Source organism: Grus americana, chromosome 6 (genome assembly GCF_028858705.1).
Source record: "Grus americana isolate bGruAme1 chromosome 6, bGruAme1.mat, whole genome shotgun sequence".
In the NCBI taxonomy this organism is placed as follows: domain Eukaryota; kingdom Metazoa; phylum Chordata; class Aves; order Gruiformes; family Gruidae; genus Grus; species Grus americana.
Genome location: NC_072857.1, coordinates 19426623 through 19451063, shown reverse-complemented (window position 1 = coordinate 19451063; position 24441 = coordinate 19426623). Strand labels below are relative to the sequence as shown.

The following is a 24441-nucleotide window of genomic DNA, read 5'->3' as shown; positions in this document are numbered from 1 at the left end:
ACATTAAATCCTCATCAAGCAATGCATTGCTTCCAGCTGGTAGGACAGCTGCAGGTCAATCTCTCATTGTGTTCTTATGATTAACAGCTGAGCAGTTGTTACGTAGAATCCAGCACTGCAAGCTCTAAGGGAACAAAGTGTTTTCTAGATTAGACCTTTGGTGATCTTCTGTTTGTGAGGTGCACCTCAAGAAGTGTGGAGATGTATGTGTTCAGAAATGAACACAGCAATTGCTTATGTGCACAGAAGGTTCTGGTTGGTTTTTTGTGTGTCAATTAAGGAGGCAAAGTTTGTGTCATGATATGGCATGATTTACATTAAACTCTTTTGCAATGCAGCTCTGCCATTATTAATATCACAGTTGTTAAAAACTAGATTTCAAAGTCCAGATACTGAAGCACATACTTTCTGGGCTAAAACTTGCATCAGAAGATGCTGACTCTCTTTTCTGTTATTTTTGGGCAGCTTTTTACCACTTATAAAAGCAGAATTTTGAGGTAACAGAAAATACTCTTAGTTTCAGAAGTTGGGAAGAGCAAGAGGAAAGGTCTTGATAACTTATTAGATGCATGTGTTCAGGCATAACACCTAGTGAAAAAATTCAATGTGCAGGCCTGAACTCTGCTGAAGAGTTGGTGCTTGTCTACCTTAATGCCAATGCTATGTCTTACAGAAAATCAAATGGGTTTTCTTCTTTCATAAATTGTAGCATAGGAATCCATTTCCATAGAAGTGGCAGCAGTTTGGAATCAGTCACTGAGTTATATAGTAAAAATCTTTTTACTTTAAAGAAACATGTCTGTTGGATGACATACAGAACATCATTATGCTGTCAGCCTTGGCTTTTATCATCGGGGTTGTAAAAGAGGAGGGCAATGTGTCAGTCTTTTTAGTGTTGGCTCAAATTAATGCATGGGAAAATACCTAGCACACCCAGGTAGTTCACTCGGTCCATCTAGATAAAATAAGGATTGAGATGGAGAGGTCCTAGTTCAAAAACTGGAATTCCTGTCTCTTCCCAAATCAGGCCAGCAGTAACATCTGAGTAACAACTGTGACCATTATAGTTTGGGAACTACAGGGTGCTTTTGACTGAAGGCTGCTAAACAAATGTTTCCTGTTAGCTGAGGCTGTACAGGTGGTGCACTTAAAATTACTCCTTTATAGGTGAGAGCACTTAATGACTGCCAGTTTGATTATATGGCTTTTATGAACCTCAGGGCATGTGAGTCAGCTGAGGATGCCTCCAGGGTCAGCACAGGTGCTGGACTGAGTACAAAATGAAAGGTGGCAAAGCTGAGGGGCAGTGGGGAGGAGCAGGAGCTCATATGGCTGACTATGTGAAATCAAAGTTTGTCTCTGATAAGTCATTGTGATTACAACCAAGTCTTTATTTCATCCCATAGTTCAAGCATTGTGCAGGGAGTGAAAATGATGATTATTGATATACACAGATAATTCTGAGTTTGGATTTCTTACCGTTGGCCTGCTACTCTTCTCCCAACCATGCTTCTCAATGTACTTTCATTTCATAAGCTTAGTAGTCATGCAACACAGAATTAGTTTGATAAATGGGCTCTAGTGCTGTGCAAGGTTGTCAAATTTTGCCACTGCAGAGGAGTTCTGGCTTGCTGGCTGGACTATAGGCCTGGCACGTGGAACTTTTGCTGCTTCTCTTGCAGCCATTTAGCATGGGCAAATACTGCAGACTTAAATTTTCAAAAAGGTTCCCTAATTTTGGGTGCAGCCCTTCACTATTTACCTTGATGGTCTTCAGCCAGAACTGTGTACAAAATTCAATACTTTTTGTTTATACCTGCTGCCTATTTTGCCACCTGATTTTATATTTAAAAACCACATGGGGCTACTTGCATCAAACAGTTTAATCTCAGAACAGCCCTGGGGGTTGTATTTGAAGTCTGTTGATAAAAGCATTGTTAATGCTTTGAGGAGCTATTCAAGAGGTGACTACAGTAGCAAGTGGTTACCCTTAAAGCATGAGTATTTTGTAAAAAAAATTATGGTCTGCTCATGATTCACTTATCCATTTATTTACGCTTCTCCTATTTTTTTCTCCTGTAAGTTTCCATGCACAAGGCAGATTGAGACATCCAGTGGCCATACACCATTACCTCTTCTCTAACAGCAGTTCTTGTTATGGCTAGCTGGGCAGGAGGGCCAGGAGTGAGAGGAAGAGTAGCCAATCCTGAGAGCAGAAAGGATACAGTGCAATATTTAGTATTGTTCTGCTGCCCTGAGCAAGTCATAAACAGCTTTATAGTGGGGGGGTCCTTTACAATTGTCTGGTCACAAACCAGGTGCCTTCACCCTCTAGTTCTCTAAGGGTGAGATATTCACTAAGTGAGAAGACTCATCACTGTCATGGTTAGCATGGGCTTCTGAAGTATTTTGATAGAAATGCACCTAGAAGAGGCTGGAAAAGCACAGCTGGTGCTGGGGAAGTTAATGACCTTAAGAGGCATCAGACTTACAAAGGACCCTCAGGCACAACTAATGTGTTGGGTATTACTAGTGGCTGGTGGGAAGCCACTATAAATAGAGACAAGGGTTACTGGCAGCAGAAGTCAAATAAGTTCATGTTGTCTCTCTGGATTTGAAGTTGAAGAATGATGGGATTGCTGAGACAGCTTCGTGCTTCAAGGACTCAGGAGAGGTGAGGTTGCAGATCTTCCTCACAAGCCTGTTAATGTACAACTGGAAAGAAAGGGAAATAAAAGTCTCCAAATACCTCTCATCATTATACTGCTGCGGATGGTCATATCTACAGTCTTCCCTTGACTATCCTATTTGCATGCTGTCCTGAACTGAGCAAATTTGTGACTGGGTGGTATGGAGGAGTGTCTATTGCCAGTGTCAACGCTCTGCTTGCAACTGAACAGTATGTTTAAAATACAGAGAGGCTTCTGGCTGATATACAAGCCTTGTACTTGAAGACCTGTGCCACAAGATGAATGAATCTGGCAGCTGTGATCTGTCACTGTTTTCTTGGGAACAAGGGGTCCTGTATGGTTTCAGTTTCTGAAAGGCATTGGGTTTAAGGATGTTTAGGGAGAAATTTAGAAAATCTGTGAGGGAATTTAAATCTATGGATCAGAAATTGATCTTTGAAGTAGAATGTCTTTGAATCTAGATTCAAAAATTAAGGTTTAGAGAACCATTATGTAAACAGTAAGCAGTAGTTAATTCCAGTAACCTAGCTTCAAAGGACTCTAATAAAAATCATGGCTGAAATTCTCTCCAAAATTGTATGGGAAATACAGCAGGTTAATTACCATGCTGTGAGCATGCTGTAGACTTGCCTGACCAAACAGTCTTTTGGCTTGACTGTTCTAACTATTCTCTTTTCCCCATGCGTTCATGCACCTTGCCCTGCATTACAGAATCCTTGTCGTCTTCATGTTAGGTGTGGATGTATTACTTTTCTAGCTAATGAAGGAAAAGACAGAGAATGGAAATGTTTTCTTGCTATATGTCCTTGACCTCTGTAACTGTCATTTAACTTGGTTATCTACTTTAATTTAAATGTTGAGTAATGCAATATGAAAAAAAAAAACAAAACCCCAAACTAAAAAAAACCCTGCCAGCAGTGGATTGCCATCTGCAGGACACTTCTGCTATTTTTATTTCCTTGCTCTGCATGAGATTAGCTCTGGAGTCCCTCTCAAATTTGCCCATTGATTACAAAGTTAATGATTAGTCAGTGATTCCCTCTGGTGAAGTCTCTGCAGCCCCAGAGAGCGACACCTGGGTGAACTGCCCCGGAAGGTGTCACAGCGCTCACCCGTTGGTTATGGTCTCTCCTGGATGGCCAGTATCAGCCACTGGGAACCCGATGGGATTCTGGGTTAAGTGAACCTTTGGCCTGACCCAGCAGAGTAATTTTTATTTTCTTCTTTGCTGGAAATCCATTTCTGTGCTCTAATCGTCATATATCTCAGGCAGTAACAGGGGGATTGAGTGTAGGGGGGAAGGTTTTTGAGTGCTTTTTTGCACATGTTGGAAGAGGAACAGAGAAGAAGGAAGGTTTGGAAAAAATACCCTGAAATGTCACTTTTCTAACTAGTGCATCAGTCAAGTTTCCCTTCTTGCATATCTCACACTGCTCCTAAATTACATTCTTAGATTGCAGATCATTCTCGCTCTTGTCCTGCTGTCACTTAAAAATGGTGATACTCATTCACCTTTTCTGATTTTTGTCAGTTCTGTATCCGTTTCTTTCTCAATATTACTGAGCATCATGCTTGTACTGGTCTTTCCCTTGTTGTGGTTCTTCCAGACTCTCTTGATAGCAGTGAACATGCAGTAAAGCTTCCATTATTACTGGGTTTATAGTTTTCCATCTCTTTTCAATTGGTTACATAATTTTTTGCTCTTTTTTTATTACATAAGGAAATTAGTAAAATGTGCCTTGACAATGGGGAATAAACAATATGTATGCCAAAAGTAATTTGTCAACAACTTCAGATTTTGGTATGGTAATGTGTCATACCATAAACCTTACACAATAGTTAACTTCTTGTTTACTTTACACCTTACACCTACAGAAACCAACTCAATTTTTCCCTTGAGAAAGGGTGACACATTAAAAAAAAATCCAAAATTGAAACAAAACTGTTTATCAACTTCATATGAGTACTACTTACATAAAAGGTTAAGAGCCTTCTTCCCAGAAGGGTTACTTAAATTTTTGCTGTTGTAACAAGAGTATTATGAGGTAAATATTTCCAATATGTCATTATGACAGTGGAAATATGTATATGCTGCTGGGAGTGAGAATACGGTAGAGATGAAGAGCTAGTCATTTGGTATTTAGAAAAATAAGTCTGTATTTGGAATAGTCAAAAAAAGAAAAATAGCAAGAAAATTCATCCTTCACAGCCTCTCTGAGGAACCTAGGAGTGAAAGAAGCTGTTTTGCTAAAATATGAATATACATTGACCTGTATCCAATCTTCAAAGCCAATAAAATGCTCTTGAATGTCAACAACTACTTTATTTTGTCAAAATAAACCTGTTTGACGCTTTTTTTTCAAATGGAATCTGAACAAGAAGAAGGGAAATGCAGAATTCTATGTATGTTGAATATCTTTGGTCGGTGGCATAATGTGGATAAGTAAGAATATACTGGTAGTGACCTGTCTTGCAAATTAAGAAAATACTTCAACTAGAACTTTTATGACTATACCCTTACAGCTTGGCGTATGTTTTCATATTCAGTTACTATGTGGAAGGTGTTGACAGAAAATGAAATTTTAATTTTATACACAGCCAACAAATCTTAATAGTGGCCTGATTTTTAGTAATGAGACCTCAGCAAAATATGTATGTCACCAGGGGGAAAAACATTCATCAGTTTGGAAAAATCCCTAAACCTGTTCATCAGCCACCTGTCTTAAATTGCTCCTCCTTTTCCAAGAGACAATTTTGTTGCTTTCGGAAGCCCCTCTAATTGAAAATGACACTTACTCAATTAGGAAGGAGAGAAGTGATATTCCCAACTAGACAACTGTGCATGAATATCAAATGCACACTTGGTCATAATCCATCAAATTAAATATTCAGTTAATATAGAATAATTAACCTGAGAAATTAATATTCTCACAGAAGCTTCATGAGAAAGAAATCTAGACTAGTAATTTTTTTAGAACAGTCAAATTTCAAATGGAATTGACCAAACAATTTTTTTAACCTTTGTTGAGCTTCCTAGACTAAAATCATTGTTTGTTATGGCTCAGCTTCTATTGCAGCACTGGCTGTACAGTCTGTGCTATATATATGCAATGTGATTATTGTTTGGAAATAAAAGTGAAACTGTAATAGCTAATATTAATATCTTCCTGTGACGTTCCAGATGTCACGTGTATTTAACCTGCAGAAAGATTACATGGAAAAATTGTTGTGAGATGCTTTTCTCTGTGTGTGTGTCCCCAGGGACTTTGCACTCTTTCTTCTTCACCATAATGAAAGAAGAGGCTTGCTGTTTAAAAGTATCTCAAACACTGGGACTCTCAGAATTGATAGGGGCAGGTTATTATCTTGGCTGATCAGTCACCACATATGTACTTGAGTGTTTTTATCCATTGTTTTTATCCTAGGTCTTTTGATTTGTACTGGTAGTAAAAAAAATGAATGATTTAGCCAGTTGAAATAAAAGTGGCTTCCCTTCTGGACTGTGTAGATTTGTATGAGGGTAGTTTTTAGGTTTCCATTAAAAAATTATAATAAAAAAAAAGGCAGGGGAGGAAGCAGGAAGAGAATTGCACACCTGAATTTAAAAATTGTAGTCTTTGCTTTCAGAGGAAAAAGATCATAGACTCACAAACTGATGATGATGATTATTATTATTATTTTATTATTATTATTTGAACCTTTCAGACATTGGAAAGAGTAGATTGTGCACTGCAGCCAGTAATAAAGAAATATTTTTCATAGAAGTTGACTGCGGTACACTGGAGCTGATGACCAAACTCATTAGCTTAGCTGGGTTCAAAGTTTCACTTAGTCTTTTCATAGTAACCCAGTTACTTGACTTTAATTTTGCAGTAAAAATAGTAACATTGCAGTAAACATTAAGATACCTTGGTGAAAAATGCAGCAAGAGAGGGATAAATATTTAACCAGTTATTTAATCATAAGCTTATCAGTAAACATTTATGATTTTTTTTTTTTTTTTAAATTAGATCTTCCTGGAAAACCTTATTGCTCCTTGAGTCTCTCTGAAACATTTCTGAAATTTGAGTGTAATGATAGGCAGATGATTCATAATTGAAGGTTCATGAACAGCAGTACAGAATGTGTGATAAAGTATCTTTCAAGGTCTGTACACCTACTGACATGGATGTGAGTTTTCATTCATCTGGACAGCCTCACCTGTCCACCACTCTCAAATATGAGCATGCATGTCTCTGCTTTGCATGATCCATCCCACAATTGATATCTTATGCAAATACTAGCAGTCAAGGTTCTGCAGTGAAGTTCCCAGAGTGAACATAGAGGGGAAAGGCACTAAGATCACATCTTTTCAATTTTTGAGGAGTACAAGTATGCATTTCCTGAGATAAGAGGGACAGAGGTCTTCTGTTTATTTTTGTCACTGTCAAAAAAGTATTTTCATTTACTCAAAAGATAACAGCTCTTGCGTACCTTAAAGCAAAATACCAGCAGAGAAAAGACATCTATAATTTTTACATGAGTTTGTTGAGTGATTTCACCGATACTCCTTTATTTTGTGCTTGCTGAATTTATCTTGCAGTAAAGCTTTAGTGCTGCCTTACTGCTAGTACTTGAGAACTAGCTAGCTAAAACACATCAATAATCAGCAACCAAAACCCACTTATTTTAGTACTCAGGTTAAGAAGCTGGGGTGGAACAACTTGCAGCAACATCAAAATCTCTCTTCTGTTTCTTTTTTTTTTTTCAGCAAGTAGCCCTGAGTCTGATTCACGAAGAACATACACTCTGCAGAATTACTTGAACGATGACTATAAGTACAGAACACATAATTTGCAGTGGATTTCAGGTAATTAATTTCTACATACAGCATGAATGTCAAGAAAATGTCCATGTTTACTGAAGGTACTATCTTCATGCTGAAGTGACTACTGTATCCTGAAAAATAAGTTAAATTATTTATTAGTACCATTATAGAAAGATGCATAGCTCAGAGTTGTGATTTTTATTTTTTTCCCCCCCCTTAGATACATGTTCACATTAATGGCAAGCTATATTCTTCTACAGCTAAAAGGCCATACTTACTGCTGTTGGTTTTTTATGGAAGCATGTTAAACTCTGAAGTGTGTCAGCTTCCTGTGCATCAGGCTATCAGGGAGCAGGAGGATACAGGGCGCTTTTCCTTTTGAATATACCTAGTGCCCCAAGGGAAAGAGATGCCAGAAGGCAGAGGCTGTGAGCCCCAGGACTATGTTTTGTGAACCTTCTTGTGCTATAAGCATCCTTTCATTACAGAAGTGAGAAACACAGCATTGACCAGAATTTTATTTCCTGCTTAAAAACATAAGGGGAAAAGAAAAGTAACTGGTGAGCATTTTACTTATTGTTTATCAGCAGCTCTCTTATTCTTCTAGGAAATCAGTATCTTCACAAAACAGCTAATGGAGACATCCTACGTTTCGATGTTGACACCGGAACATCCTCAGTAATCTTGGCAAATACAACATTAGTACGTTGACTTATATATAATATATGCAGATGTCGGGAAAGGCATTGAATTTAATATTTTGTTCTGCACATTTCTTTGGAATCAGCGCTTTATGTGTTCCTTTTGCCCTTTGTTGACAGGATAAATACAAGGCAACCACAGTTATATTGTCTCCTGACCAAAGGTTTGCTCTTCTGCAGTACAGCTATACAAAGGTACCTTTGTGCACTTCTCTGAGGATGAAGCTGGGAAGTAAAGGTTTGGGAACAACTGAGCAAGAAGGTGGCCTTGAAAGTAGGGATGGCAGAAGGCTGAGAGAATGTGAGGGAAATGCAGGAGGATGGATGAATGAGTGGATGTCTGCAGGGGGATGGTGAAGTGAGGCAGGAGGAGAAGAGAGACTGGTGTTGTCTATGAGCTTGGCAGAAGCGATGTGACTGCCTGAGAAAAGCAGCTGGATAAAAAGTGGATGGAGAGATATCACAAGGAGATTGGGGCTGGATGATTCATTTGGGGAGACAAGCTAGAAGAGTAGATAGGCATGACTGTCCAAGGAGTTGTGTGGGTAAGGAGAAGTGATGAATAGATATGCTTCTACATATATGCTATGTATGTATATGATTGTTACATTGTGGTGTTAAGCCATAAGAATTTCAAACTGAGGTGAATGAAAAGTAGCGTGTGCTTACAAGAAAAGGCTGTCCTCTTGCGCTTGCAGTGGACTTGGGTGTCCTTGTTCCCTTCTGTCAGCAAGCACGTGAAAAACCTCTCACAGAATGCCTCGTCCTGCCTTGGTGCTGAACCGTGCAATAACGGTCAACCTACATTTATGCCAGCTGGCGTGAAAACCTGTCTCTCTGTGCCACTTGAGGACAGTTACAGAAACCTAATGGAGGTGGTAATTTGCCCTACAGTGTGTGCACTGAGAAGCCAGTAACTTTGTTGTTGTTTCCTTTTTTTTTTTTCTAGAGAGCTGATTTGTTTGTAAAAAGCTCTGTGCTGACTTGTGCCATGTACAAATACTCAAGCACTGTGTGACTGAGCTCTGTGTATATGTTCTGGCTTTGCAGTCCAAGAATGCCTGTCACACTGTGCCAGCCACAATCCATGCACTTAGTCATCACTTTTTTGCAGTTTTGGCTTCCGTGCTAGGTACTACTAAGCCAGTTACCTTTTGTCTTTCTGAATTATTCAGAATTGTTTGACTTTTCACTGCATCAGTAGTGGCCACAAAATGCCTTATATTTTCCAGCCACCCTAGACATCCCCTCTACTTGTGATTTATTGCTCTATAGTATCTTATTTGTTGCAGTCATAAAAGTTTATTTTAATGCTGAAGCAAGATCTTTTAACCTTTATATAATAGTGTTATTGAAAGTGATGTTGTTATTAATCCTTATTGCAAGAAAACAGTAACAAAATGAATCATGAGGATGTAGACACTTCTTATGTAATAGCCATCTGGTTGTGTAGTACTGTAATTGTTTTATATCTTCATACAAATCTTCAAGAACTATCATAGAAGGTAGCATGTCAACACTGTGGGCTAAATCAAACCTCTTTGGCCCCACGTAATGAAGACATTTAAACGTGTCTGCATCATCATCATCATCTTTCTTTCTGTAAGTGTCCACAGAGTGATACAGACTTCAAGAGGCAGGTTTCTGAGAGAAATTTTTTTTTCTGTGACAGTATGAATGAGGATAGGTCACCTTGGAACTGGAGGAACTGCTACAGAAATACTGCTTGGACTCATGAGGACTATTAAACAATAAGATGCCAAGTTAAATAATACAGCATGGAAAAAGACAGAAAACAGCAAGTGTGCCAGTAAGGCAGAAGGAGGATTAACTGTGCATAGCTATGATAGTCTGCCATGTAGCTACAAGGATTTCTGAAAAGCTGCAGCATTTCTGGCCTTTGTATCTTTGTGGTCTCCATCATAGTATTTAAGTGATGACCCCAGGGGGGTGGTGATTCTTTAGTCTCGTCTTAAACCTTGCAGAGATTTGTTACCTTTGTACGTTCATTGAGTTCTGCCTGTTACGTGAAAGTGTGAGGAGGGTTTCAGAGGTAATTCAAACTGTAAGAGACATGAATCCTGGCAAAATTTGTTTTCTTAATATTAAAATAATTCTTTTGCAGTTGTGGAGGCATTCCTATACAGCTTCATATCACATCTATGATTTCAATAGCAGGTCAGTAATTTTTGCTTGCAAGGTGTAGTTTTAACATTATTTTGCAATGAAATGACATTTCTCTTCGCTGCATTTTGGTTTTGTTTTTCCAGTTCTATCTTGGATGACGGTCTGCTACCTAATGATACACAATATATATCCTGGTCACCTGTTGGTCACAAACTGGTTAGTAAAGATAAGTGAAACTTATGTAAACAGTCATTTTTGTACACGTGGCATAGAAGTTCACATTATATGTACCCTTGAGGTTTAGGGACTTTCCTGCTGCTAGATGAAGTAGCTGAACTAGTTTCCAAATTGGCTACTGTTGCTGGAAAGAATCCAAAACACCTCTGAGTTTTGTTTTGTTCTTTAATGAAAAGGCATTCCTGAGAGTAGTAGAGGCCCCAGTAGTCATATAATGCACAAATGCGCAGGAACTTCATGTTTTCACAGTTGCAGACGGTAGTTCATCCCTTTCAAAGGCAGCAGCATTACAGTTGTCTACTTACTCATCACTGTGATTTTTATCTCCTAATTACACTATAAGCAATGAAGTGTTGATGGATGCATGTGACGGGAATTAGACGATCAAAATCTCTCTTGTACTCTTTCCCACTGTCTTTCTTCCTCCTCTCCTCCCCAATCCATGGTAATCATGACAGCCACTGCGTTTGCAAGGCTTGTGCATTCCCTGTGGTGAGTGTTGGATCTGACTAAAGATGTATCACAGGAGAATGTGGTGTTTATTTATTCTTAGTGCTTGTAGTATAGGGATTATAGAGCCCAACCACAGAAGCAAAGGATGTTGAAAAGAGCTTTCTGCATCACAGAGTGAAGTTCTGGCGTAAAACTGTTGTTCAGTCATTGGAGAGGAAAACCAGGAGTGATTAGAGTGGCAGGCAGGTGCCAAAAACTATGGGAGGTCTGAGCACTACTGAAGAAATGCACCATCTTTGCAGATGTATTAGCAATGCTGAGACCCCCATCAATGTTTTACCAAAGTAGTGACAGTTTTCTTTGAAAGACAAATTAGAGAAAAACAACCTCTTATGAAGGAAAATAAGCTTGTATCTCAACAGAAAATGAATAGCATGGTTTTCAAAACTTCATACAGTAAGCATGTCATTTATAATAGTTGATTGGTTTTTGCATCTAGGCCTGAAGTTAGGTGGCTGCATATGATTTGTATTAGTAATTCAAGTTTGTTAAGTATCAATGATGTTTGGTGAAATGCAACTTTCAAAAACAGTTTTGGACATCTGATGTAAAACTACGTTTCCCACTAGATGTGGCAAAGGAAGGAAGTAGGATTTACTCTAACAGTAATTGTAACCACAATTACGTTTTGCAGGCATATGTTTGGAATAATAACGTTTATATAAAAGTTTCACCAACAGCAGAATCTGTGCAAATCACTTACAATGGAGAAGAAAATAAAATTTTCAATGGAATACCAGATTGGGTTTATGAAGGTAACTATACCAAGCATATTTTACTTTACATGATGATGTAAAAACTTTGTTTTGTTGTAATTATTTTATTATAACTGTTATCTCATTTCGTATCTTTGAAAAACTCAAAATAATATGTCTGGATTTCAACATAAGCATGCATCCTTACCCGAGCTTAATACCTGGCTAGTGTGAGGACCTAAGAATGGAAATGAGTTTGCCTAACTTGCAGTGTGTCATTGGAAGTCATAGTGTGTGAATTAGCTTCATATGATAGATTATAATCATTGATCTAACAACTCATGTCAGAACCCTGACAGTCTGCACTTTGGTATTTGAACTTCAATTAAAAAAATATCTATTAAAAACTATCGAGAACGGTACCTAGGATAGCGGAGCAAACTTGCCAGTTATAACTTAAACGCGTTTGCATCTCTTTCAGAGGAAATGTTTGGCACCCATTCTGCCCTGTGGTGGTCTCCAAATGGCAATTTTGTGGCGTATGCAACATTTAATGATTCAGAAGTTCCTGTTATAGAGTATTCGTTTTATTCTGAGGACACTTTGCAGTATCCAAAGACCATTAGAATCCCGTATCCCAAGGTCTGTGTTATTTATTAAACATGGTTGTTCTGCAGTTTCATTAAGAGAGTAGTCTCATTTAATCGGTTTCTGCTAATGAAAATATTGTCTGTATCTCCTCAACAGCTTGCTGTGATTACTCTTTCTGAAGTCAACAGCATCTGGCAATGTTAAAGTATTTTATTATCTCCAGGGGAAAGAAAAAAAAAAAAAAAGATTTAAGGTTTTGTTGTTTCACCAGAAAATTTTGATGTAGCAAGCAGATGTTGAGATAAAAAAACCTCTTGGGGCATTGAAGTTGGTACAAAGCATTTGGCAGATGTACATTGTGTTAGGATTGTATGTGGTACTGATAATGGAATCTTCTTCAACTAATGTAGCATTTTTAGTTGTTGGATGCTTCCTATATTGGGATGAAGGAGAGGAATCTGCTGATGGAGTTTCTTTGCCCAGACCTAAAGCTCTTTCAGTTTTAGCTGTGAGAGCGAAGCCTTTAGTGCATGCAGCTCCTTCTCCTCCCTCTTCCTCTCCATGTGACTTTGTGCCCACTACTCATGGCACAGCTGGCATTGGACTAAATGGTGTGAGAGTCAGAGTCCAATATGCTCCAAACAGGTTCTTTCAGAGATTTCGCATGTGGAGGGTTTCATGTTTAATACAAGATGTATCTGTGTGAAGTTATTTGACATTACATGGGATTTTGATTTAGCAGAGCGATGCAGCAATGCAGTTAAGACACAATACAAGTACAAATTACACTTAGACTACAACAATTGCACTATTCTTGTTGCTGGTCTCCTGGGCATCCCCATTGCCAAGTAGGAATATGTGGGTTGAAGCCATCTCAAGCCCATCACTTTCTTCAGTTCTCCTTGTTCATCACTTGGTTTTTCTACCTTGTGTTGGGCTGAGGCGCGTATATATCCCACACACACTGGTCTGGCCAGCTCAGGAAGATATTTTCACTCTTGATTAACTGGGGCAGAACAGCTGATACAGCCAGCTGATTGCTCAACTGATACAGCTGTTTGTCTGGTGTAAAAGCTGCCCTCCGGGTGTCTTTGAGGCAAGTTCAGCTTTCTCTGCGGCAGCCATGGTCAATCACCCCCTACCCTTCCCAAAGCTTCAGGAGCACATGGCCTTTGCCTGTCCCCTTGGAGGTGGGCCAACTACAGCTACCTAACCATTACAATGAGGACTTGGTTAGTTAAATTCTAGAGAAGAAGCCCTTACTGATGCAGTTATATTGCTGTCAGTACCTAGTAGCACTACACTGAAAATAGCGGAGTATGTGCTGCAGTCACAGCTTTGATTGTGGTATAGGCAGCTATTGTATGATCACTTAATGTAAGGTCTCAGTTTCCATGAAGAAGCACTTTTCTGTCTGTTAGCAATGGATTTGAGTCACTGTTAGATACTCTGTGTGGCATGTGGGATGAGAAATGGTCAAATACTGCTTTGGGTACAGCAAGCCCTATGTAGTTACAAATGTTTCTAAGTGTAGTGGTCTGTCTTATCTAGAAATACATAACTAATGCTTTCATATAAAAAAAATACAAAGGATAATTTATGTATTGATCTTAAGAACTGCATTTAGTAACTTGTCTTTTCACATGTTTGAAGTTGGCTGGTTCTACCTGACTGTCTGTAGCAATTTCTTCATCTGTAGTTTAAAACACGTATTTCACTAAGAATATTCTCTCTTCAAAAGTACAATGAAAAATTTTATTTTTAGGCAGGAGCTACAAATCCAACTGTGCAATTCTTTATTGTGGATACCAAATCACGTCCTGATTTACGCCCTACTGAAATTTCTCCACCTGCAGAAATAAAATTGAGGTAAGAAATTTTGATTAAATGTTTGCTTGTTTCTTTTGTGGGAGAGGAGGAGCTTTTATATGTGACCACCCTATATTCAGTGTATATGGCAGTTTTTCCCGGTCATGCGGCTGTGGTAGCAACAAGATTTACCAGAGAAAATCTGCACAGAGATTATCCTCCTAGTGATTATATATAGATGGCATATTCCATGTATGTTATATTCAGAATGTGACAAGTTCTTGGCTCATCACATTCAGTGGAGTCTAACTATGGTGAAGTCATTTCACAGTACAACTTTAATATGAGCAAGTTTTGGTATAATCAAATTATAATATATGTATTCCAATTCACTGGGAGGGAAAAAACAAAACAAAACCTTAATGGTAAGTGAAGATTTGATTTCATTGGAAGCAGACTCCTTGCTAAGGCAAGGTAGCATGGTTGTCTTCAGATTTATACTTAAAATGTTTGTTTTCTTTGGAAACATGGTGAAAACCAGCACCTCTCGCAGTAAATGGAAAAATGTATTTCTCAAAATGCCACTGGAAATGCACAACATGATATAAATGTATTTTGTAAAGAGCAGCTAAATTGATTTAAAATGCATGCACACAGAATTTGGTATCCCAGATCTTGGGTTTTGTTTTTTCTTTTTAACAGTATTGTGGAAATTTGAGATTTGCACTTACAAACATGATGGGCGTGGAAGCACAGGTTATACTGATAAACTTTAGAAAAAAACGAAAGAGGTCTGTTAGCTAGTGCGTAAAACCAGCATTTTGTATGTGGTGGCCAAAAAGCTATAACTGGAATATCAGTGCTATTCCGTTTCAGTCCTCACCACAGTGTAACTAACATCTTTGTGTTAACTGAGATATGCAAGTTTTTATGAAGATGTTGTTCTTTATCCTTTCTCTACAGTAACACTACGATAGCTAGGTGTTACATAGCTGTTGTGCGCGGTTTTTCTCCGGAATTTCAGTACCTCAGAATTACAAGCCCTTATGTTTTGGATGGTTCTGGTTAAGATCTCCGCTGTCTTAGACTTATGTTTTGCCTTTTGTTAACGCCTAATGAAAGCTGAACAACACTGCTGTGTGACCTGGGGAGAATAACAAGCATCTACCTTCCAGCCTTGTACCCATGTGGCTAACACAGGCCTGAGTTACGTTTAATCCATCTTTAAATGAACATAACATTCTATAAGAATGATGAGTACAAGGATCGAAACTTACTCTTTCTGCCAACAGCTGATTCAAATAATGGTTAAGCCTCAGCATGTGTCTTCTGCAAACGTTGAGGTGGCCAGAACAAGTCTTGGGGAATTTTGCAAGAGCATAAGTACATAAGTAGGAAAAGGCAAGTGATGTGCAATGCTGCTGTCAAGTAGGTTTGCTCCTGGAAGGACAAAGTAATGAATATTTGCACAGTATGTATATTTATACCACTGTATGACAGGAAAGGTTAATTTTTGTGGTGGAAAATTCTATTTTTACTTCCTTGGAGCTAAATTCTGAGTAAAACTTAAGTTTGACTTGGTGGCATACTTCACCCCACCCAGGTGGATGAGGATTTTGAGGGGCAGTGCCCCTGCAAATGGTTGCCTGTTGCAGCACTATCCAGAGCTTGTTGTATGCCCAGCAGTTGTACCCCAACATTTGAAGGGTGCACAGCGCACTTCTGTTTCAGAGGGAAAGTTTTATTATTTGTCAAGGAAAGCTGCCAAAATCTGGAGCAGCAGTGCTTTGCCACGTAAGATGGTAGATGAAACCTGACACTTTTTGTACAAATGACCAGCGTGAAATCCATACAGCATTTAAACACCACTTTTAGGGTACAAAGTCCTCCTGTTGGCTAACAGGAGGATGAAGGCAATGGATGCTTCTTATCTGAAATGATCTGTCCTAAAAATAAGTCATCTTCAGAGTAGAGCGCTCCAGACGGTGATTGCAGGAATATCCTTTATCAGCAGCCAATGAGGAAGGGCAATGCAAAACTACTGTACTCTATACTTGAGTTAATTGCAGCTTAGTTAACATTTCCTGGGTTGTTGAAAACTGAAGGTGCATTTCTAGTCTCTATAATAACCTTAAAATATTTATTATGTTATAACAACAACATAATACATAGTAATTTGGAGGGTTTTTTCCTTGTACTGTCCATCTTGTCTGATAGATGACTTATCATTTCCAGATTTGGTAACTTCAGTCTGAAGGATCAAAACCTGTGGGGCTAATTACCCTTTTACAAAACAAGGGAAACCACTGTTATACATATAGATACACGAAGAATGGCAGTTTCATTCTTTTCCAAACAAGCTCCTGCAGGGTCCTTTTACAATGTTATTGGTTTAAAACGTAGAACTGTTTGAAGCCAGTGACAGTAGCAATTAAATGACCTACCAACTTCCCAGTCAAATATAAATGTGCAAATAGACCTTTTTTAAACATGGTTTCTAAACTGCGATCTAGAAATAAACCTGAAAGTGGTCAGTAACAAGTTGGCATATATCTTTAATCCATTCACACTAATTGTAGTGTCTTCTTTTTCTTTTTTCCTCCGCACCCCCCAAGCCCTGCCCCCCTCCCCCCCCCCACCCCAATGATCATGAAGATATTCACTCTCGTCACAAAACTTCCCACACATTTTTGTTAACTAACTTTGGGGAAAAAGGGAACATGAACTTGGAACTAAGTCAAATGTGCAAATTCTGGTTAAAAATGTATACTTGCCTTGGAGGGGAGGTTTGTTTTATTTTAGTTTGTAAGGCTTCTAGGAGATAGGAGAGATCTAAAATAAGAAAAGACGAGTACATCTAACAGATCGTAACGGTAAACAAAACCACTAAGTTTTATGTGGTACCTTTTTAAAATTAATCCGCAGGAATAGTCATGGAAAATGATAATTTTTTTCAGATACTCCAGTTCCTCATGTCAACTAGTCAGTATTCAAAGATGAAAGTAAAATATTCAAATAGTAATACCTGTTCTTGGTGTGATCTCTCCCTTCATTGTTCAATTTAGTGTTTATTTCCATTAGTTACAAAGATACATATCACTCAGAAAGTGCTTACAAGCAATCAACTTCATGCAGCTAAGGATAAAATTCAACAATCTAAGGCCTATACAACTTAATGTTCTGAAGAATTTCTTCTAGATGCACGTAGTACAAGATTTATGAACAGTCTGCAGTAGCTATTAGTTTATGCATTAGAGGATAGTGATCTGGCTGTTAAAATTTACTTGCAGTCTTTCTGGAAGCGGGTATGTACAAACTATCTTAATTCTTTATTGTATGAATGAAAATAACCTAGGCATCTACTAGCAGCAAAAGCAATCGGCAAAAAAAATGGCACAATTAGATTTGCATCATTATTTATTGTTGAAGAGTAGATTGAAATGAAAATAGCCAGATGAGTCTCATTCAGTGAATTGCTGAATGCTATTGTATAGTATGCTATTACAGAGAGGATTTTAAATATCTAATGCTATTGCTTTTTTCAGGGATCATTATTTGAGTGTTGTAACGTGGGTGACAGATGAAAGGATCTGTCTGCAATGGCTCAGAAGAATTCAGAATTTTTCAGTCCTTACAGTCTGTGACTTCGAAAATGCTACTGGAGTTTGGTCATGTCCACAGGTAAGAAAAATGAGGTGGGAGAGTTGCAATGCCTGATAAATGAGACCAGAAAGGAGTAGAGTATCGCTGTGTGTTTATATTTGTAGAAACATAACCTAATGTAAAATAAACATAATTGTTGTGGGATTGTTTGTTTTTTCTTTCTTAGGAAAAACAACGTACGGAAGAAAGTACAACTGGCTGGATTGGCAGAGTGAGTGTTCAATTTCTAAAACTGCCACATGCTAAATAACACTGATAATTAAGAAAATTTCATATGAGCCTCTTGCTGGTTGCATTGCCTCTTGTGTGCAGGTCTGTTACATTCACTTGTTGCATTTTACACGTAAAGGAAAAAATGGTCTCAAATAGAACCACTATGCCACCCCACTCCCGGTTTTAAGCTTTTGTGGGTATGGGGTTCTGAACTCCCGGGCTGGGCTGATAGTGTAGCGTGGGCTGGAGCTGTAACTGCGTCCTCTGTGACCCGTGCATTGTGTTCAGCTTGCCAAAATCAGAGCTCCTTCCAGACTCCTTTTTCATTCTGACCTACAGCTTCGGTAGCAGTGTGTAGGGGAGTGCAGGAGCCAGAATTCAGAATTCCCTTTGTTCTGAGGGAGTTGTCAGCTATGTTGGTTTGGCTGCTCTCCAGTCTTCTGCACTTCCAGAATAATCTAGGGGATAAAATGTATTAAGAAGTGTATCCTATAACCTTTGAATTGTATTGGAGAAAAGGCGTAGTAGACAAAAGTAATTTTTAGCATTTCAGGTTGCAGAAAACTATTCCAGGTTCTCCTTGGGGGTTTGTTTATTTTTCTTTTTGCCCCCACCCAAAATATCCATTGGAGAGAACGAGGACAAAATACATATAACTGACCAGATTAAAATTTTCATACACTTCTGCCAAACCAATCACTAGTGTCTGGATGATGCTTTCCAAGCTGCCTCTCAGTCCTTTTGTACACGGTAGAGAGTAGGCACCTAATGAACACAGAAGATCTGGGGGAAGTGAAGCAGAGATGCAAAAGTTCAGACTTGGAGGGAGAAATGAGTTTCAGAGTTTTTGATGAGAACACAGAGTACACTTTCCACTCCCGCATTTTCCACACACTGATTATGCTTTAGTCACTAATTCACTTTTGAAGTCAAAAATGAAAGTTTAAAGAAATGCAAAGAGGGAGGCAACAGCAGGGATGAAATCATCCGCAGTATGAAGATGAGAGATCAACCCACCTGCTGTCAAATTTGATATGGAAAGGAAGGCCTTAACGCTGACACATTTTGCTTCTCTGCAGCAAAGGCTTCACAATTAGACAATGTGATGATCAAGCTGCAGACTTTGTAAACAGTTGTGCAAAATGAGAGGGCAAAATGCAAGTCTGTGCCATTAAACTAGGTTGTTGGTTTTTTGTTTCTTTTAAAGAGACAACCCACATCTTAGGAGCTGTTGGAAGAAAAAGATAATCTCACTGTATGATTCTTGGATTTGAGAAAGGGAGTGGAAGGTAGGGAGGATCAAAGAGGGGATAGGAAAGGTATATTTATTCCTTTCTTTTATTCTTATCTACTTAGAGATGATAAAATGACACTTGACTGATAAGGGATATTTATATATATGAGATGTGTATATATATATGTATATACAATTCATATAAGTGTATATACAAACTTAAGTAAATTATATGTGTGTAAAATATAGACATACACTTCTCTCTTTGTATATACCTATAGTGGTTTTTGTTTATTTTTGGAAAAAACCCACAAAACCAAAACAGAGATGAAATTATACTTAATCTAAGAATGCTCAGAATGGCCTGTGTTACTGTATAAGGCTTCCAGGTCATGAGCTAAGTTAGAGCTTGCCAGTTGAGTTGAAGGGAAGTCACACTGTGAAAAAGCAAGACTGTGATAAGGGAGAAGCTAGCAAAATATTTGCCAGGTTATTTTTTGCAAAAATATTGCTAGGGAAGAAGGAGAGATTATCTGGAGCACATAGGTTAGGGAGACTCAATTTCTGTCATTACTTACTGGGTGACCGGAGGCGAGTCACTTCATCTTTCTGTTTCACTTTCCATTTCAAAAATGGGTATAACATCTCAGAGGTAATTACGTTGTGTCACTTGGCTAATTAACATTTAGATGTTTTGGATATTTACCACAGAAATAACTTTTATTTCATTCAGCTCAATTTCATCCTCTGTTTTTCTTTCTACTGTGTGGAGCACATCCAAAAGACAGTCAGTAGAAGGAATCCATTCATTTCAATCACTCCCAGTTGATAAATGGATAGTTCCCTCATGAAAATATCATTCCATTTTGGGTTCTATGGCATTCTGTAATCACCTACTTAGTAACAAATTTGCTGTTGGAAAGCAGCTTGTTTTCTTTGAATAAAGGGGGACGTTTTTCACTGTTAAGCTAGAAAAAAAAAGAAGACAAAGAATTTGTCCACAAATACATGTTTTAAAATGGGAGATTCAAGGAAAATGTGTATTTGCAATGTTTACATTGCTATGTGGTAGAGCTGCATGCAGGCATTGGACAGAATAAAACAGTGACTTTAAAAGTAGATGCACATATTGTTTCCTAAAATGGTAGGAAATTAAGACACCTGTAAGACTTCGAATTTAAGGGAGGTAGGAGAGAACATCGGTCTTTACCAGGGCTAATACTCAGGAAATTCTGCTGCTTAAGGAGCACGAAAATATTTTAAGTGTGTTTAATTTTAGGGTAGTGGCTACTGATTTTGCAGTACATTCAGTGATGCGTTGTTTTAAATTTAGGTTTTGATATCTCTAAACAGAAGTTTCAATACTTACCATTTTGGTTTGCAAGTTTTGTTGTTTGCTTTAATAGACATCTCTTTTCTCTCCTGTATTCAAGTTTCAGCCATCTGTCCCTCACTTTGCACCCGACAATGCTACCTACTACAAAGTCTTCAGCAATGCAGTAGGTTACAAGCACATCCATTACATAAATGGCTCGCAGGTAAGTAATAAGGTGTAGGACAGTCACTGCTGACTTGTTTCTCCTGGTGACTGAGGAACTTCATGCTGTACTTTTTTTTGCCTTGCCTTTTCTCCCCCCTTCCAGGCTCCAGTACCTATTACTGAAGGAAAATGGGAGGTAATCAGCATAGAAGCTGTAACCAATAAATTTCTGTAAGTATTGTAATTAAGCTGTTGCTTCCTATCAGGAGGGCTTGTAACAAGGGTCTAAGCAAGCAGGGAGGGAAAAGAGGGAAAAGGTGTCATGTAACTCATGAAAAATCTGATCTAAACAGGTAAGATAATCCTTTAAATATTGTAAAGTACACTAATCATTCTTCCAAAACCGGTATGTTTTGCTTTTATAGATACTACATTAGTAATGAAAACGGTGGAATGCCGGGAGGAAGAAATCTTTACAAGTAAGAATTTTTTTCTGCAGTATGAGTGAAATATTTATTAATGAAAAAGAAATTCTAAGAAAAAACATTGCAAAATAAAAAAATTAAGATGTTTATAGTCTATTATGGGATCCTACATAGGATATTTAATTAAAATCAATGTAGGAGTATAAACTGTAAAAACAACTAAAATATTTTTCTGTAAATTCAGTTAATAAAGGGAAATTGTGAAAAGAAACAACGAATCCTCAAGCAACAAACCCTTAAAGAAAACCCCTCGTGCTTTTTTTTTGTTGTTGTTGTTACGTTATAATTCCGGTATTAATGGAACTCTAAAGTTTAAAGTCTGCTTTCTCTACTTCTTAAATCAATGAGGACTTTATTCCTGAATTTTCTCATATTTCGTTTGGTCAGCTTATTTAAAAAGCATACATTTGTTTAGCATAGTTAAAAAAAAAAAAAGTCTTTCAAATCTGAAATGAAGCTCATCTACTTTGCAGAGTGCTTTTGGAAAGCAGTCCAAATTCTACTAAATGTGTTAGCTGTGATCTGAATCAAGAAAGATGCCAGTATTATTCTGTGTCCTTCAGCAAAGACGCACAGTATTATCAGCTAGATTGTCGTGGTGAGTATATCTGGAATTAGTTGACATAAACATGACTCACTGATTAGTTGGGTGGGGAAGTTCACTTGTCAAGATCTTGATATGCACTGTGTAACAACGATATGTGTTGATATCGTTGGATAAATGCATTGACAGCGGAAAAACACACTCCCTCCTAGGCTCAAAAGTACCTTGACAAAAATTAGAAGGATAAAATTTGATAGTTCTGTCTATCAGTGGACCTGAAAGAGATGCAAAACACTCCTGTCTGCTGTGCATCTCCTCAAGAGCTGCACAGGGAGCTCTGTCTGTAGAAGGAATTCGGAGGCTCTGGGAGCAAGGTGAGCAATAGGCTGGGTAGAAAGAAGTGCTCCATGTGTGGGAATAAAATTAAGATAGGTAGTGCTGTTCAAAAAAAATCCAATTAACATAATCATAAGGAGTGGGACTGTAGTCTGTCTCTGACCTGTAAGCACTTGTGCTAGATAGTACAAGGGATAAATTAATCAGTGGGTGGGAAAAATAAAATTTTCTCCAAAATTTCCCTTAAATTGAAATCTATGTTGTTTTTTAAAATGCCAAGATCTTCCTTGATCTATGGGCTAGGACAGACAGCCAGCAGAGAGGGAATTGTTCTGTCAGGTTATAAAAATGGTTGTTTGAAGAAGGCTGCTGTCATCCCTGTGACAAGGCTTACTGATTTCCAAACCGTGGTCTACAAACAATGGGTAGACTTTGCTAGCAAGTGGAAGTTTAATTCTTCTGTACCTCACAATCATGTGGTTTGCCTGTGAGACAGTCTGAATATTTTATGGGATCCTGTGGCTTGAGTTTGGGCCCTACTAACTTAAAATCCAGTTGCGCAAACTGGAGGGAAACGAGTTCTGAGCTTGTATGATTCACCCACTTCCAGGGTAGTGTTTTGAGACAGCATGGAGACATGAAGGTTTTATGCTCTGTTAACAGGTCCTGGCCTGCCTGTATCTACTCTGCACAGAAGCAGTGATGATCAAGGTATGAGATTGTCTTCAAATAGAAAAACTGAAATGTAAATTTATTTCTGTTTTGTTCTCATTGCTTAGTATAATAATTTAAATGTCCATTATAAAGGGTAAATGTAATTTCATATAGTTACTCTAGTATAGTTAACTAGAAGAACAAATTATATAGCTTGGCATATGTTTATTCATAGTTTATTTAATATTATTTTACATGGTGCTAGAAAACAGTGAGTAATGTCTGACTTATTTACTGGATAATTGTTCGGTTTTTCTGAAAGTGCATTTAGATGAAAAATGTGGAAACCAGCTTTCTGGTTACTGTATTACTGAAGGAAAACTATATTATAAACATTGAATCTGAGAGGCAATACCAAAACTGCAGTAAACTAAGACTGCAATGTAGATTGCCATCATCTCGGATTGAATTTTTAAAGCGGTACGTAATCAAAGAGCAATGCATTTGAAAATGTATTTAATCTTTGACTCTTACTAACTCTGTTATTTAGTCCTCAGATACTTGGAAAATAACACTGAACTGGAAAATTCATTGAAAGATATTCAGATGCCTTCAAAAAAATTTGGCTCCATTAGTATAGGTGGATACAGTAAGTTCGAAACCGTGTTTTACCTTTCTCTCCCCCTTTCACCAAGTGCTTCAAGGTCTTTTGCTGAAAAGCATAACAGAAAAGATGGGTGTAGGGGGGATTATTGCAGTTATTCAGCACTTAGGATATTTTTTTTTTTGACATCTCCAAACATTCTGTTTCTTTTCTGAAATCACAAAATATTCTTATGTAAAATGTGCTTTTTTCCATAGTGTGATATCTTCATGTTTTCATGATGAAGTGGCTTAACTCCTTTTTTCCTTGATAATTGCCTGAAAAACAGAAGTCCCTAACACCACATTAACTAAATAAGAGGAAATGGGTGGGGCACAAAGCTCATAAGCATTGTTGAATTTAAATTAAATTATAAGTTCAAGTAGGTCTTAATTTACAGGTAGAAGTCCATTTGGTTTGTGTTAGCAGGTGGGAATGGTGGAGAAGTTGTTCAGTTATTATCAAAAAAGAGAAACAGAATCTAAATGGAAAAGTTTGTAAAATCATTTAGGCTACATTTCAACAAGGTCACCATTGCCTTTGTGTAGGGGAGTATTTGGATTGAACAGTCACGTTCTTAAAAGCATATTCACACTCCAAGAATACATAAACCTTTGAATACAGACTAGAATGAAATGCTAGAAAACAAACTGCTAATGCTTTGCTAGTGATGCTCCTCTGAATTTGCACGTCTGGGTACAGAAGCTTTCTTGGTGTGCCTGTAGGCTGAGGAGCACCAGATAGACTGGCAGTGGGAGGCCTGGTACCTGTCTAGACTATTCTTGCTCCAGCCTTTGCTACTAGGTTTTCTCTTCATGACAAACTTCCTCTTGATAAAATGAATGAATATGGTTAATGGAATTATATTTTACAAACTGTACTGAGCTCTGTCAGTCGTTGTTAACTGTTCTTTTTGATGCCTCCCTCCTTCCGCTGTTACCTTATTTATATAATAACTCTCTTTATCTTTGTGTTTTCTGTCTTTTATTTCTGTCACATTTTTACTAGGGCTAAAGATG

At 38.0% G+C, this 24441-nt stretch overlaps 1 protein-coding gene across 1 annotated transcript in view; it reads left to right on the top strand.

The window, feature by feature from the left end:
- DPP4 (dipeptidyl peptidase 4) overlaps positions 1-24441 on the top strand; it is a 40415-nt gene that overhangs the window by 962 nt on the left and 15012 nt on the right. Inside the window, exons 3-18 of the mRNA XM_054830218.1 lie at positions 7441-7539; positions 8105-8199; positions 8319-8393; positions 10324-10376; positions 10469-10541; positions 11710-11830; positions 12252-12412; positions 14127-14230; positions 17716-17851; positions 18000-18044; positions 20714-20818; positions 20924-20991; positions 21186-21239; positions 21719-21843; positions 22789-22836; positions 23330-23428. Of these exons, the coding sequence (XP_054686193.1) occupies positions 7441-7539; positions 8105-8199; positions 8319-8393; positions 10324-10376; positions 10469-10541; positions 11710-11830; positions 12252-12412; positions 14127-14230; positions 17716-17851; positions 18000-18044; positions 20714-20818; positions 20924-20991; positions 21186-21239; positions 21719-21843; positions 22789-22836; positions 23330-23428 (1461 nt within the window). The remainder of the gene's footprint in view (positions 1-7440; positions 7540-8104; positions 8200-8318; positions 8394-10323; positions 10377-10468; positions 10542-11709; positions 11831-12251; positions 12413-14126; positions 14231-17715; positions 17852-17999; positions 18045-20713; positions 20819-20923; positions 20992-21185; positions 21240-21718; positions 21844-22788; positions 22837-23329; positions 23429-24441) is intronic.